At 37.2% G+C, this 15,402-nt stretch overlaps 1 protein-coding gene across 17 annotated transcripts in view; it reads left to right on the top strand.

Moving 5' to 3' along the window:
• Positions 1-15,402, top strand: part of NAALADL2 (N-acetylated alpha-linked acidic dipeptidase like 2) — a 441,985-nt gene that overhangs the window by 260,000 nt on the left and 166,583 nt on the right. For all 17 annotated transcript variants that reach the window (XR_014588273.1, XR_014588274.1, XM_083849054.1 and 14 more), the window contains one exon: positions 1,075-1,194. Coding sequence is in view for 15 of the 17 variants with exons in the window: in XM_083849054.1 (XP_083705180.1) it covers positions 1,075-1,194 (120 nt within the window). In the remaining 2 variants the exon portion in view is untranslated. The remainder of the gene's footprint in view (positions 1-1,074; positions 1,195-15,402) is intronic.

Here is a 15,402-nt window from a genome sequence, read left to right as displayed (position 1 = left end):
TTAAACACTCATGTAAGATTCTTGTGTTTTCTTGTGTTTGTATTTCATGTGAATGCTGTGTAAGGAATTTAGAGGTACCAGAATGTCGTTTATGATGTACTGAAAACTTCACAACATTCTAAAAAAAATAATTATCCTCATACGTGGTCTTTGCCAGAATTTAGTGCTATAAATGTGTGAGAAAAATGCCCTTGGTCATTCTTAAATTTTGTGTGTATATTTATTAATCTATATGTACACTTGCATATTTATAAATCTATTTATGTTTACTTGTAAATCTATTTATGTATGCATGTTAGATCCTTGAGAACTCCTCTTGGAGTTTTTTTTTCCTTTACAGCCAATGCTTGACACTGAATAATAACTTAGCCTACGTACTCTTGCACTGTCCAAACTGAAGTGCTGAACATCTTCATGCTTTATACATTTTGTAGTTGGTTGGAAGTGGTTCTACATAATATAAAAAATAAGTATTAATAGAAAAGTTTAAGCATCAGAGTGGTGTAACCAGTTGTAAATGTGGTTATCTAATGCTTGGATAGCTGATAAGAAAATACTTCAACAGTTAAGCAAGGTTGTTTAAGGATCATACGAGATCCCCTAATTAAAACTTTGTATTGGTAGTGTATGTATCTTTAGATGTTGTCATGTGGTCTGTATAATCATTCACTCTTTCCTGAAATGCTTTACGAGACTCCATCTCCTTTCAAGAAAATAAGTAGAGGTTAGTTGTTATCCCTTACATGATTTTAGATGCATTCCTGTAGCTAATGAGGGGAAATTCTCATCATAATCAGCACCATTTATGGGGGGGGGGGGGGAATGGTATTTTCTATCACAATTGAGGAATTGTGATTCAAAACTAAAAGGCAGCAATGTATTTGTCAGATTTAGTTCTCAAGCTCTTTGCTATTACAAGTATTCCTATTGCCATGACTAGGAAATGGGGTTAAGGTACTCGCAGAACTCAGCCCAGCACCTTGCGCTCCTTCAGACAACTTCGGTTCTGTGGAAGGAGCACCCTCACTAATGCATGGTTGTAGATATAATCTGAATTTTGTCTTCTCTTTACAGGCAGAACTCGTTGATATACAGTATGGGACCATAGAAGACTTGATCCGGATTCAAGCCATTACAAACGTGACCAAAAAAATTGCACTTTTGAAGCTAGGACAATCACCTTTACTTTATAAGGTTAGTCTTACGCTTGGTGTATTTTAACTGAATTATTTATTTCTTTTTTGAGTTTCAAAATACCAAAACTATCCATTTTCATTCTACCCCAACAAGTCAGGATTTACTGGCATTCAGATTCTTTGTTAATGCTAGCCACTTGGATCCACAGCACTTTTTACATGTTATTTATTTTGCTGCATATCTTACAGTGCCCCAGTACGATGCTGTGTTTTCACAGGTGTACTACCAACCATTTGGCAAATAAAGAAATCTCTAAAAGAAATAATAAAATATGAGGGGAAAAAAGCAGCCGAGATTAGGAATACTTGGATCTTTGCTAAAACTGCACATATAACGCTGTTGAAATCTTGTTTCCACATTATTGTATGTGGTGCTTGGCCTGCTGGCTGTAGGTTAAGCGTGCTGGGAGATGAAGCAGAGCACAGTGTGTGCTTACCTGACCTTCGGCTTACGGGGTCTTTCCAGTCCCTGTGGGCTGTGTCTAAACCCCAGGGCTTTTGGTCTCGCTACAGATGTGCTGCTGCAAGCACTGAGATTGTGAGGTTGTAAGCGAAAGCAAACGCTACAGGCGAACTAATACTGTTGGTTATGGATTTGTTAAAGAAATGACATCGGAACTAGATTGTAGCCGTGCTCCGTGGAGCAGGTGCTATTGTCTTCCTAGCTCTTTCTGCCATCCTTACCACCTCATAGGGAAGAAAGGGACGGCATAAGCTGGAGAACAGCACTAATTTCCGTGGCGTTTCTGCTGTGTACCTTGAGATGCACGGATAGGCGTTTATTCTCCCTGCCATGAATGGCCAGGCACTCCTGTAAAATCACAGGGATTTACTGGCCTGTGGATGGGCTACCAGCAGGTCAGAATGAGCACCATGTCCTTCTTTTCTTTCATTTTCTTTGGTTGCAATTATGTGGAGAGGGTTACATGTGTATGCGTCTGCTCATTCTCCTGTAAGTCCAGCCCTGGCAGAGAGCGCAGAGGTTGTGCTCAATAGTCCACTGGCACATTAGATATAATAGACTGAACATATAAAACATTTAAACTCTGAATGTCAACGGCCTTCTATTGCTAATATTTTATAAACAGAATGCTGTTTTGCCTTTCAGAAAATACACTAGCCCAATAAATAATTAAACAATTCATTCTCAATCCACAGAAGCAATTATAAAACAACAATAACTCCAGATCTTATAATTAACAGAATTAGGATCTGCTTTGTCGGCCATAGAAAGACCAATTGGGGACCACAACACAGGTTCAGAAAATAAGCACTTAATATTTTTTCTATAGGAATAATATTTGTCTCAATAAAAAATGCTGTTTTCAACTGAGCAGCTTTAGCTCTTTGTCTAAATTATTTAGATGCAATCTAATTATGCTCGTGAAAGGTCAGTTATCATTGTTGGAACTTGGCTGTTGTGCATTATTTCCACCCATAGATCTTGCACTGCATTTCAATGCTGACTGACAAAAATAATGAAATAGCAGTTGGGGCTCATAATGTAGGAATTTGATAGAGATGCAAAGTTTGCTGTAATAGCATTGTCTACAGTGTCTTTGAAATGGACTTTTTACCAATTTAATTCTGTTCCTGTATGTACTTGCCAAGTAAGTACTTGCACCACTGAATTACCAAGTAGTACAGCTGAAGGAGGAGGGCAGCACTGTTGGGGCTGAGGACTGGGCACATCTCAGGAGCTTTTACTCTGGATCTGCTGCAGTCTGGTCCAAAGGAGTAAATGCTAATTGGTAGCTGAAGTGTACTAATGGTGTTCATCTACTTTTCCTGTTCTGTGGCAATTAAGAGTTTCATTTACAGCAGATTGTTACCAAAGTAGTGCCAACACTATTTATTAATTAAAGGTGTTTTTTCATCGTTAGCTCCTTTGTGAAGAAAGTGAGAATTAGCCTACTGTTTCTGGGGAATTACAGTTTTCTAATAGTTTTTAAAATGAGGGTGACTAGTTCTGCCACCTGTGTGCCCCGCAAACATTCTGCTTCTTATACATGCCAAAAATTCTGACTTTTTCTGATCGTCACCACTCCCCACACATTGGTTCATATCGCTTAACGCTCTCTGAACATGCAAAATGGATGCTTTTGGAAAAGTAGATGAGTCCTGATCTGAACTAAGATGGCAGGGCACCCAAACGTATTTGATGTCAGTTTAATAATGCTTACTGAAGTCTTGAGGAGAAAACAAAACAAACAACAAAAAACAGCAATCCATCAAACCCACGTTTTATGTTCTGCTCACGCAGGTGGCAAGTTTGCCCTTTTTTTGTTATTTCTTCTTTTTGAGGTTGTAAACTGCCTTTTTGGTTTTTTTTTAGGATATAGATTGTGTCTCTTTGGCTGTGAAATGGCCATAATCTTTTAAAAGTATGAGGAAAATATGTGATAGGATAGAAATAGTCTTCTTTCATAAGGAATATTTGAAATAAAAGAGAAAGATTGCATTAAACAGCAAGTCCTCCTAGTCTAAGTGGGCCCATATCTCACCGCTGAATCCACTTTTTGTATCTTTTCCCCCTAAATTTTGTTTCTGTATTTACTGAGTCTATTTTAGCAGATGCTTCCCTCTGCCTATATTTTCCTTATCTCCGTTGTCCACGTGCTTGGTCTTACATCACATTAAAACAGAACACTACTTCATAGCAGAGCTGTCACTATATACATATTTTTTACCGGTTTTCTTTCTAATTTCTGTATTTAACTTGCATCTTTCACATTTTAATGCTTTTTAATTTCTCAGTATTATTATTACTTTATATTATACAAATATCTTACTTGGGATTTGGGTCTTATTTTTATAGATGCTGCACCGAGATGCCTAAAGAGGTTTTATCTTCGTAAAACAATTTCTGATCTTTGTTTTTCAGTTTTGCATTTTCCTTTGCATGGGTATGCCTTTTGCTTCTCTCTCTTTTACTGCCTTCTAGACTGTTTTTCTGTGTCCTTCCTATTCTCGCCTTTTGTGTTTTCATTTTATTTATTTATTTTTAAGTCTCACCTATTCTTTCTCTCCCTATTGTGTCCATTGGAAAAAGGCTGAAAGAAATGATAAACTGCTGCTGACAGAAAGTCCACCATGAAAACTGAAGAACACTTCAGTGCTTTTATCATGCATGTGAAAAAAAAAAAAAAACATGTGGTGGTAAAATAAATAAATAAAATAAAATAAACAGTTGTCGAGGGTATATTTCATAGAATATGCCCAAGTGATAGAAATTTGAATATTTTGGGGAAGATAATGTTACTGGCAGTATTTATCATGTTTGTTTTAAAATGAATGTTAAAAGTGGGAGAAAAGAATGATAGATGTGATAGCCCTTCCTCAAGGGCTGGAGGAAGTTATAGTATGGAAAAGGCAGAGTCATTTTCAAAGGCAACCGAAAGGTTTAGGAATTTACGACTCCCAGCATTTGCCTTGATGCTGTCCTGTAGCAACACAAGAAGAGGCAGTTGACTGAGCAGGGGGACATACAACGAGTACTCGTATGATGGACTACCTTGGTATGGCTGTGATGCTAGTAGTCTTTTGCTACCAGGCACAGCACTGAATAACATCATGGACAATTTTTAAAGTACTGTGGTGACTCTTAAAGTGATTTTGTGGCTACAGACCGAGACATTTTTAAGAGCCAGATTATTGCTGAGTAAAGAGGGGAATGGATTTGGAACAAGTAAAGCTTTCTCAAGGAGAAAGCTGAAACTAGACAAATTTAAAATGGAAATGAAGCTCATCTTCTGGAACCAGCTTTTCCAGAGAAAAGGTGGAATACTTGTTTTCTCACACCTTTCAATTCAAAGTGATGGCATTCTGGCTATAAGGAAAATGTGCCACAGTTGCAGAAATTACGTTCTGGTGGAACTCAGGGTATTGGGATCACTGGTGAACTTCAGGAGCTAGTTACATCCAGTAGTAGGTCAGAGCACACTCGCTATGTCCTTGGATAAGAAGGATCCATAAATGTGGGGAAAGATAATGAAACTTATTACCAGTGGTTAAGCAAATCACTTTTGTGATATAAAATACCTTTCTTGGAAAGAGCAGCTTGAGCTGCCTGCTGTGTTTGTAGACAGAAACATCCTCTTCCAATAGCATAAAATGTGTGGTGACAAAAAGACTGATTAAACCACCTCACTAGCACACAGCTGCTCTGCCCTAAAGCTTGTCTGAATATATGTCATGACTGTGAACACATAAAAGAAGCCAGAGGAGGGTGTCTTTTTTCAGGAAGAACTGCACAGTAATTTCAATATTCACCCTCTGGAAATATCATGACCAGATTCATTTTTTGAAGAATGTGGTGAGTCTTGATCGTGATTTAATCTTTTGGTTTTGGGATTCGAGGAAAAGACATAATTTCTATCCTAAATTAACTTTTAATAGAGTAACAAATGCCCTGAAGGCCAAGCCACTTCATCTTTACAGTGTTCACATATTAACATTTTTTTCACATGCATTAAATGAAGATGTTGTTCTAATGTGTAAATATCTGTATTTATTTTAATAATTTAAAGTCTTCATAAATATTCATACAATTGATTTTTAACTGTCATAAAGTTTAGCAGTGTGGATGCTTGCATCTTTATGCAGAGGTTATTAGTTGGCACTTACAAGGATTTAGGAAATGGAAAACAGTCTTAGAATAAAAGCCAGTTGCAAAAAGGTTTCTATTTAAAAATTGCATTTTAAATCAATTTACTTTGGAAAAAGTCACTGCACATTTCTACTTCTACATTGTTGGTTTTTTGTTTTTTTTTTTTTTCTTTTGAAGTTTGTATTCTTCTATCTGGCACATTTTATGGCTAGCAGATATAACTCTAAAGATGACATTTGGAATTGCCATTTAACTAGGACTATCTCCCTCCCTCCCCCTCTTATATACATATGTGTATATATGTGCGTATCCATATGAATGAATATACATGCGTGTATATATTTATAAACTACGTAGTTTTTCAGGGATCTTAAACACCTGGTATATGTTTCATTATAAAGGATGCTGTTTTTTTATTTTGTAGGAAGAATTTTTTTCCAAGGCATATAAAGAGTTTATATAGCTATTTCCCATGTGAGTGCTGTGGGATATATAATGATATTATATCCCTTCTTGAAGCCCTTGGAAATTGGGGCCAGAGGTGTAGGTTGTATGAATAAAAGTTATAGAAACATATAAAACTGGACCTGGAGATTTGGATCTGAAGGGATTATATAGCCCATTCCTTAGGGGAGACGAGCTTATATCTCACTCCTAATAATTCTTTATCTATTTTAAGGATTTTAAGTATAGAAATCTGATAATTTTCCTCAATAATGTTTTCCAGGACTGCACCATGCAACCCTGCATGTAAATCCTGTTAATTTTGCCCTTTGTGCCGGGAATGTGCCCAGCAGGGCTTTTCCGTTAGCCTTTGTATGCCCTGAGTTTATAGGAGATAACCTCCTTCAAGTCTCTTGCTTTTATTGGTGTTCTTTATCCCCCCCTCCCCCCAAATATTATCAGGTTTAGATTGCTCCTGTTCCTAACCTTCCCATTCTCAGCTTCTTTCATCCATTAGAAACACTCCAGTCTGAAAAAGGCTACTTTTCTCTTTTTTTTTTTTTCTTTCTCCACTACCTATACCAAAAAACCTTCTGCACCAAGGCCTTCACAAAATTTACTGGAAAGTAGTCTGTATGAAAAAGCTGTTTATGTAATTGAGTTTCCACACTGCCATCAATCCTGCTTCTGATGATGCTTTTGGTCACCTATTTACCTCTTCCCAATGTCATGACTCATGGAATGACAATACACAAGCTATTTTGTTTCGTGATTACTGAGAAATTTTTGTTCTGAAGAAAGAGCGTGGGTCTTCCTTCACCTGAAAGCATATCAAATTTAAATGATTGATAGATGTACTTCAGTTACATTCCTCCTGTTTTGACTGGCAACAATATTTCCTTCTTTTGAACAGAAGGGACAAGCTATAACAGCTAATTAGAGAAACGTGGAGACACCCTGCCTTGATGTCATCAATCTGTTCTGGGTTTGGGTGACTGAGGAATTCACCCCCAGCCCATTGAGTTACACGTACCTGAGTTTTTTTTTAAAAAAAAAAAAGTCTCTCCACACAGATTCATTACTTAATGTTTCAACCTGAAGTCAATAATTAAGTTTTATTTGCAAACTTCTAAAACAGCTTAAAAATATGAATATGAAATAGTTGACAAAAATTTGTTCTTATCCCTTTAGTCAAATGCACTGCAGCAAATAAAAGTAGAGAAATAATTTCTTCTTTAGGCAGCAAAATTGGGGGAAAGTAATTGACTCTTGTAAGCAGAAAGATGAATATGTAAGGTGTGAGGTAGGAGAAGAGCAACTGATGTCCCGGAGGAAGCGCAACTGTAGCACAGCTTGTTGATATTCTCTAGCAATTAACAATTTGGTTGCATCAGTAAAAGGACGTTGGGTTACTACTCATTTCATTTTCATTACAAAACCCTGGGTATGTTTGAATGGAAGGAAAAGTGTTCTATTAGCAGAGTAAACATGGGGACATACAAGTTAATAAGAAAAGGTAGGTATTGATTATTCTGCAATTCTGATGCCACAGAATTTTTCCAGAAGGTTTTGAGTTGTCACTGCTATTTTGCATGCATACCCGTATTCCCAGCTCTAGTTCCTATTCTCTCTCTTACTTCTGGAGTGATACAGAAATTCCTGAAGTCCCTGTGCTGAATCAAACACTAAATTCTTAGCTGTTTTAATGGGTGTATAGTCCTGTTATTTTCAGTAATGCTGAGCACGAGTTTTTCTCTTCTGAAAATAATTCTAAATATTCACATATTCAATTGGCTGTTTAATTGCACAACGTTAAATTCATCTGTTGAAAAATTAGTCCAGCTCCTATTATGAATCACTGCTTCCTGAGGGAGTGGGATGACCATTTTATAGCAGGTCTCCTCCTATTAATACAATACGCTTAAATTGAGTGAGAGTGTAAGTGGCTGCTTCCATTAAGAAATGGAGGGCGGCTGACTCATTAAAAAAATTTGATTCTGGGGTCTTCTGAAGCTCTTGTCGGATTTTAGAGGTGTGAAGCCCAAGCATAATTTTCTATTTTATCAAGCCCTTAAAAAGTGAGTAGTAAATGCAATCATCCAATTTACTGAGTGCTGTGTCCTGATAAATGGTGCAAAGTCAAGTGAAATGGCTTTGCTGTGAGGCAATTGTTCTGAAGCAGAGCAGAGCAAAGAAATCCATTGCCTCAATTTGTACCTCGCAGCCTTAGATCCACACAACTGATCAGCCGCTGTGTGCAGGGCAATGGGAAAGACGGACGCACCTTCTCTTTCCATCAGAAAGTCTAAACCTTTCACATCTGGTTTTCTGCAGATGCAGTATGCACTAGCCAGACTTCTGCAGTGGCCTTAGCACTTTTTCTGCTGCTTATTATATATGGAATTATAGGTCTTTTTTTTTTTTCTGCCCAAGCCGCTAATTGAGCTGGCCCTTCACATTTGTTGAACTTGGGCTTCACAAAAGAGCCAATGACAGACGAATTATCTGGGCCTATTTTCATCTCGGGTGTTTCTAGGCCATACTGTTCGATTTCAACAACAGCTGAAAAAAGTGCAAAAGAAAATGGAGTTTATAAAAGCTTTGAGTAGGGATGAGGAGTAGAGATACAGAGCCTCGTTCTGCCTGGCCTCTCTGCTTGGAGGTTCTGTGAAAGCACCAGATACTGACAGAGGTGGAGCAATCCAACCCATGCCCTTCATCATCCCGACCGCCCACCCAAACAACTCTGCAAGGGATAATTACAGCCCAGCAGCATACATGCTGGTTATTTCTTAAATTTATAGCGACCAGAGGACAAGGTTGTTTTTCTTCAGACAAGTTTTCTTTTTCTTTTTAAGTACACCCCTCATTGTACATTTGCATTGTACACCATGTTCTGTAGTAATTACGGGTTTATGGTTTTATTAAAAAGAGGTTATGCTGTTAAAGGGGTAGCCTTTCCAGGCTTTTTTAGTCTTTTTTTCTTGTTTCAAAGTAATTATTTCTTCATAATCAATTTCTTTATTTACATATCTGAGAATTGATTTGAAAGGTATCAAAATCACTCTTGAAGACACTGGGTAAAGCTGTTATTTAACAGATTACAGAAGTAAATAGTTCTGTTCCTGGTATCAACATTTTCTTTGATAAATCAGGACACTGCAAATTACTGCTACTTAACTATTCGTGCCTTGTTGCTCTTTTTTTTGTTTGTTTGTTTTGTTTAATCTGTACTTTGAAATGCATCTGAGTTAACATAGCTAAGCGAAAAATGTTTCAGTAACCCTGAGGGTTCTGTGAATAGAAATAGCTTTGAAGCTGGTCCTACAGTTTAGGAAATGTAGCCAGGTCCAGAATTTGGCTGGAATGGCACTTGTTCTGCATGGCTTTAGAAATTCATCTATGAGAATTGGTTCACAAAATCAGCACTAGTGATTTATGTATGAAAATCTGAATTCTGCCCTTTCAAATACACCCGTAGTTTGCATTGTGATCTGAACTTTGAGTAAAAATGCGGTCTTGCTGAATGCTGATAGCCAACCTTTTCATTGGTGTCAGTGGGATTAGGTTTTGATACTTTATATTCTATAGCCTATAGAATTTTTGATTATTTTCCCTAGGGTTATTTAATGCACTCCTTTCAGATCATCTGTAGCTGAATTTTGTGGAACACAGCTGGGTAAAATATATAACTGCTTGTCTGCAGGGTTTTAGGAGGTCTTTTTTTTTTCTTTTTTTTGAGAGGTGGAAGGGTGCTTTTGGCATTCTATCTTTTCATTTGCTCTTTCTTTCCCTTGATGGTGCATTTCAATATGAAATTTTAATTCATATTGGATTAAATGCAATTTAAATTAAATTGCACTTTAATTTCATCTTTAGGTCTGAGTGGTTAATTCCCAGACAATAACATGCCCAACAAAGTTAAATTTTTCTTCTCTGTTACTCTAGATCCGGGTCTAAATAAATGGCAATTTGCTCAAGTTTACATGTCCTTCTGCTATGTTCTGATGTTTCTGTGTGAGTTTGGCTTTTGTGTTTTGTTTTGTTTCTTTCGTGCTGTTGTTTTTTGTTGGTGGTGGTGGTGGTTTTTTTTCAGTATTGAAGCGATTCTAAGCAACCTTCTGAAAACAGTTAATTCTCCATATTTGAAATTGAAATTGTGATAATTCATGGTGATATTGGAAGGAAAAAAAATAATCCAGTGCTTTTTGATACAAACAGCCAACCATGAATGTTGCGTGCGAAAGGATTCCTGGGCTTCCTGATGTTCGTTGGGAGATGAAAATCGAAGTTGCAACAGCACAGTCTCTGTAACGTTAAGTTAAAATTGGTTGGGGGCTGCTTTCGAAAACCAGCTTAGGATTCCATACAATAACAAGTAACCTTTCATTGATAGTTGAAAATTTCACATTGTTTTTACACTTCAAATTGCTCTAAAAATCAGGTTCTTGATCAGGTTAAAAAAAAATCATAAAATATTGTTGCTGGTGATAGTCTTGTAATTGTAAATAATCCTGGTATGTGCATTGGCCAAGGTTTGTCAGGGCACCGCCCGGTTATGTCTAGGTACAGGTAATAACTTAAGAGTAGGACGGAATATTTGCATTCTGCGAAGGTTGGAGGAGTGCCTGCACTGACGGTCCAACCTGTTATTTATGGTTTTCCCCTGCAAATTGCTATGCAGCCATCGTGAGAGCTCCTACCACGCAGCCTCAAAAGTGACCTTGGGGTGACCTAGCGAGACCACCCTGTCACTAGCAGGAAGCATATTTTTCATTTCTAAGTCAGTCTTGGTTTTCTTGAGAGTAGGAAGTGATTATGTTGCCTTTTATAGCTGTATTCAGTTATATGTGATGGCTTTATGATATAAACTGTCCACTGAGGAACTGACCTGACAACTCATTTCAGTCTGGCCTCCTGCTGTGATCTCAGAGGAAAAAAAGATAGCACTTAATCCACTTAACCGCCTGAACATGTCCCATCCCTGTTTATCATATTACGGTGTGTAACAGAAAAAGGCAAGTCCAAATCCGCTGGTTCAGGTGATTCTTGGATTCCAATTTTAAGAAACCTTTCTGACAAATTATAAATTAGCACACATCTGCCTGCCGTAGATGTTGCTCTCTCTCAATAACCATGCACTCCTAGCAATGCAGGGTGTCATGGACACGTGTGGTACGCTGGATCTGCTGTTCGCAGTATCAGATGCAGGTTGTGCCCAGCAATGTAAGGTGGCTCCAGAATAAGAGACTTAAAACATGAAGCTTAAAAAGTGAGGTAAAGGGAAGGCATTCATTTTGCATTAGGATGATTGTAAACTAGCCTCCTTTTTCATGTGAGAACTACATGGAACAGCAATCCCATTTAATCTTGTTTTAAAAGATCCAAGAAATCAAGTATCATTTTTGCACAGTACTTCACTTGGCACTAAGGGGAGCATCTTTAAAACACACCTTTTGCCTTAGCCAAAAAAATAAAAGTGTTGGAAGGATGGGTGATACAGCATATGATAAAGAGAAATTTTCACTATTTTCATTTTTATTTTGTTCCTTCTCAATGTGATGCAATTCATCACAAATTTGCTAATTATGAGAGGTTGAGATCTTATTAATATGACAAAGTTTATTTCTCAGTAGAGGAATAAACTTGATACAGTGAGGCTTGTAGCATTCCGCTTTTGCTTCAGAAGAATATAGAAACATAACCTTAACCTTAAGGACATGAATATTCCCTTTATGTGACATGAGGAACATAGTTAAGTGTGTCGCTTAGTATGTTTTACAGGAACAATTCACCTTTAGCAAAAGAAACCATGTCTTCTGTTTTTATTCAGGTAAAGCTCTCCGATGATAATGAGGTCATGACCATAGCATAGTGCTGTTACTGGTGAAATATTGCTACCTGAGACTGTGCAGCAAAATGCACAGACAATCACTTCATAAAAAATGATCATCTGTTTAGTCTTCTGTCATGAAGTTTTTATTAAATGGAAAAAAATCTCCATCATTTACGATGAGAACAGGAAAAAAAATGTTCCCTGTCAGCCTGGTATCCTTCTCCGACATGAACCATATGCATGGTTCAAGTACGCAGTCATCTTTTCCTTTGGTATGCCTTTACCAAAAATGTCAGTCTGTGGTGGTATGACTTCCTGAAGTGGAGAACGTTAATCTGGCCTATCTTGTTTAATTATCATCATGAATATTTCATGGATTGGTGCATTCCACTTCTAAACTTCCACATCTTGTGGTGATGAGTTCCACTACATACTGACTGAAGATTTCTTGATACAGAATTGCACGCCCAGGAAAGCATGTACTTAAAATTCTGGCAATGTTTTACTACTTATTACAAACCCAAAGGAGATGTAACAGCCTACTCACAGAGTATATCAGACAAGTAAATGACAGAAGTCAGAGGGTACCAGGTATATGGTAAGCACAAGTCTTTTCCCTTTAAAATAGAAAAATATGAACTTTTCCTTTTGCCTCAACACTAAGAAACAGTGTAATAAAACTCAGTGCTTCAGAAGTCTGGGATCCCTAAATAAATAACGTGCATGTAAGTGGATTTTTTATGCTTTTTTTTTTCTGAAATTATGTTAGTTGATGTCTCATGGCCAAGTCGTGTTATATATGATAAATGGCTTTGCCTCTGAAAAAGTTTATAACTACTAGGAAAAAGGATACTTCTAACGTTGCTATTAGCTATTATCATGTTCTTTAACTGCACTTCAAGAGGGGAAAAAATCATATTCAAAGGCAGATGTGTGCCTTGTGCTTAAAGAGGAAGCAACACTTCCTTGTAGATCTCCTGGTGTTGACTTACGCCTTTGGAATGGTGCCTTCCTAACATTTCAGTCAATTTGATTTTAAATGATACATCTACATTTTGGAAATCAGTTTGTTAATATTTTTTTGTGGACAAAGCTTATGTATCTGGGAATCCACGTACTTCAACTTCTTAGCTAAAGCCATCTGGGATTTTTATGCAGATGGATAATACATGATGTTTATTGCTTTATGGAATTTAGAGGAGAAAGGATGACATGAAGTCATAATGCAGTATTACAACTGTGATAATATATGGCTTTGAATTTTACTATCTGAGTATAACTCTTGTACTTATTAGATTTATTCATTATAAATTAAGTTGAACACAAGCTGCATATAGACATAGAAAGCATATGGCTATGGAAATTAATGACTGAATAAATAAGCAATATACCATAATTTTGGCAATATTAAAGAATATAAATAGAAGAATATAAATAGAAGAATATAAATGGCAAAATATTTTTAAGTTAAAAAAATGTTCTTTGTATTCTTTAATATGTACTTCATCTACTACTTCTGAAGGCAAATAAAACAGCAGTTATTCTCTTCTTAAAGAGAGATCTGTATATTGTTTCAGGTATGCACTTATTAACGTAGAAATAGTACAGTTCAGATCCACCTTCTACGCAGTCATGCGTGCGATCTTCAAAAGTTTCATATCTTCTTTTTGCATGTCTCAAAAGTGGGGCTGAGAGACTTTGGAAAGAACTCCATCCAGGAGATCCAGATTTGTAAATTTAGAACTGAGTGTAATTGAACAAGTAGCTTGAGAGGATTTCTTTTTGTTATCACCTGATCCCTGAAGTCAGATGTGTACCTCTGTTGCCTTAGAATCGTGGAAGTCACAGAATCATTAAGGTTGGAAAAGCACTCCAATATATCTGGTCCAACCATCCCCCTACCACCAACGTTACCCACTAAACCATGTCCCCAAGCACCACGTCCAACCTTTCCGTGAACACCCCCAGGGATGGTGACACCACGATCTCCCTGGACAACCCGTCCCAACGCCTGGTTGCTCTTTCTGAGAAGAAATGTCTCCTCATTTCCAGCCTGTACCTCCCTTGGTGCAACTTGAGGCCATTCCCTCTGGTCCTGTCACTAGTTATCTGCGAGAAGAGGCCGACCCCCAGCTCCTCACAAATTACTTTCAGGTAGTTGTAGACAGCAGTACGGTCTCTTCCTGGGAGAGCAGTATGCTGAAGTATCTTTCTTGAAATTGTGTTTGCAGAATTTAAACATTTGAAAGAAACATACTATATTTAAATGTATCATTCCCCCCCATGTTAGTGTTTTCTCGAGACCTTTTGCCCTTGTTTTAAACTCAATTGTAAGACTTATTTCTCCAGCTGGGGTGAAAGAATGAGTTCATATTCACTTTTCTAGAAACCAGTAAGAATCCGTTGACGTAATGCCCTTTAATGCCCTGTTTTAAAGCGTGTTTGTCCATCACCACCGTCACCAATTTGGTATCAGCTCTGAAAGAAAGGTTATACGAAGATGGGAGTACTCAGAAGTTATACAAATGCTTGTACTCAAACCCACAGATTTTAGATGATAAGCCCGGAATTTAGCATCAGTGATAGTGAGTTGAAATGAATATAAATGTTTCTAAGGCAGACTTCAAAGTCTAAAATATTTCCTAATAATCAGAGCTTATCTCATGGGGTGACGAGTTCAGCAGGGCTAGGGAAGTTTTTAACTGTCAGAGCTGCTTTTAAACTCCGTATCTTCATGGAATGTCACATGAACATTGTTCATGTTGTCTACCAAAGTCTTGTTTGAAAGGGCAGTTTAATAGGTGCTCGCAAAGAAAGAAAAAAAAGAGATAGATTTGAAAATCGTCATCTTTAAGACTTGCAACGGAACTGTTCAGCTGTTCAGCATCTCCTCTTGGCATATAGGCCCTTGTCGGAAACATGGACATCATTTATTTTGTTTCTGTGAGTAGAGTTTTTTACTCATACAGTTGGCCATTCTTTGTGTTCTTTGTCTATTTTAGGATTAACCTTTAGCATGTACTATCAAAAAGAATCATAACATATCAAGTATTTTCTATCTCCTGAGAGTGTAAGGTTCACAACACATAGTTAAAAAGCCTGATTCTTCTAGTTTCCTGTGCATGTCAGTTTACTGAAATTTAGCAAGTTAAATTGGTGTAAAGCTGATGCAGTTATATGCAGGCCTAAGCAACAAAATTATGTAACTATTAAAATATTTATGTAATTATAGCCTAAATATAATAGATGCAGTTTTACTTTCCGCTAATAAGTGATGTAAAAGTCAGGTTGCTGTTTGTAACCCTGAACTGGCTTTC

Source organism: Anser anser, assembly GCF_964211835.1.
Source record: "Anser anser genome assembly, chromosome: 9".
Lineage (NCBI taxonomy): Eukaryota > Metazoa > Chordata > Aves > Anseriformes > Anatidae > Anser > Anser anser.
This window is presented reverse-complemented; position numbering and strand designations above follow the sequence as displayed.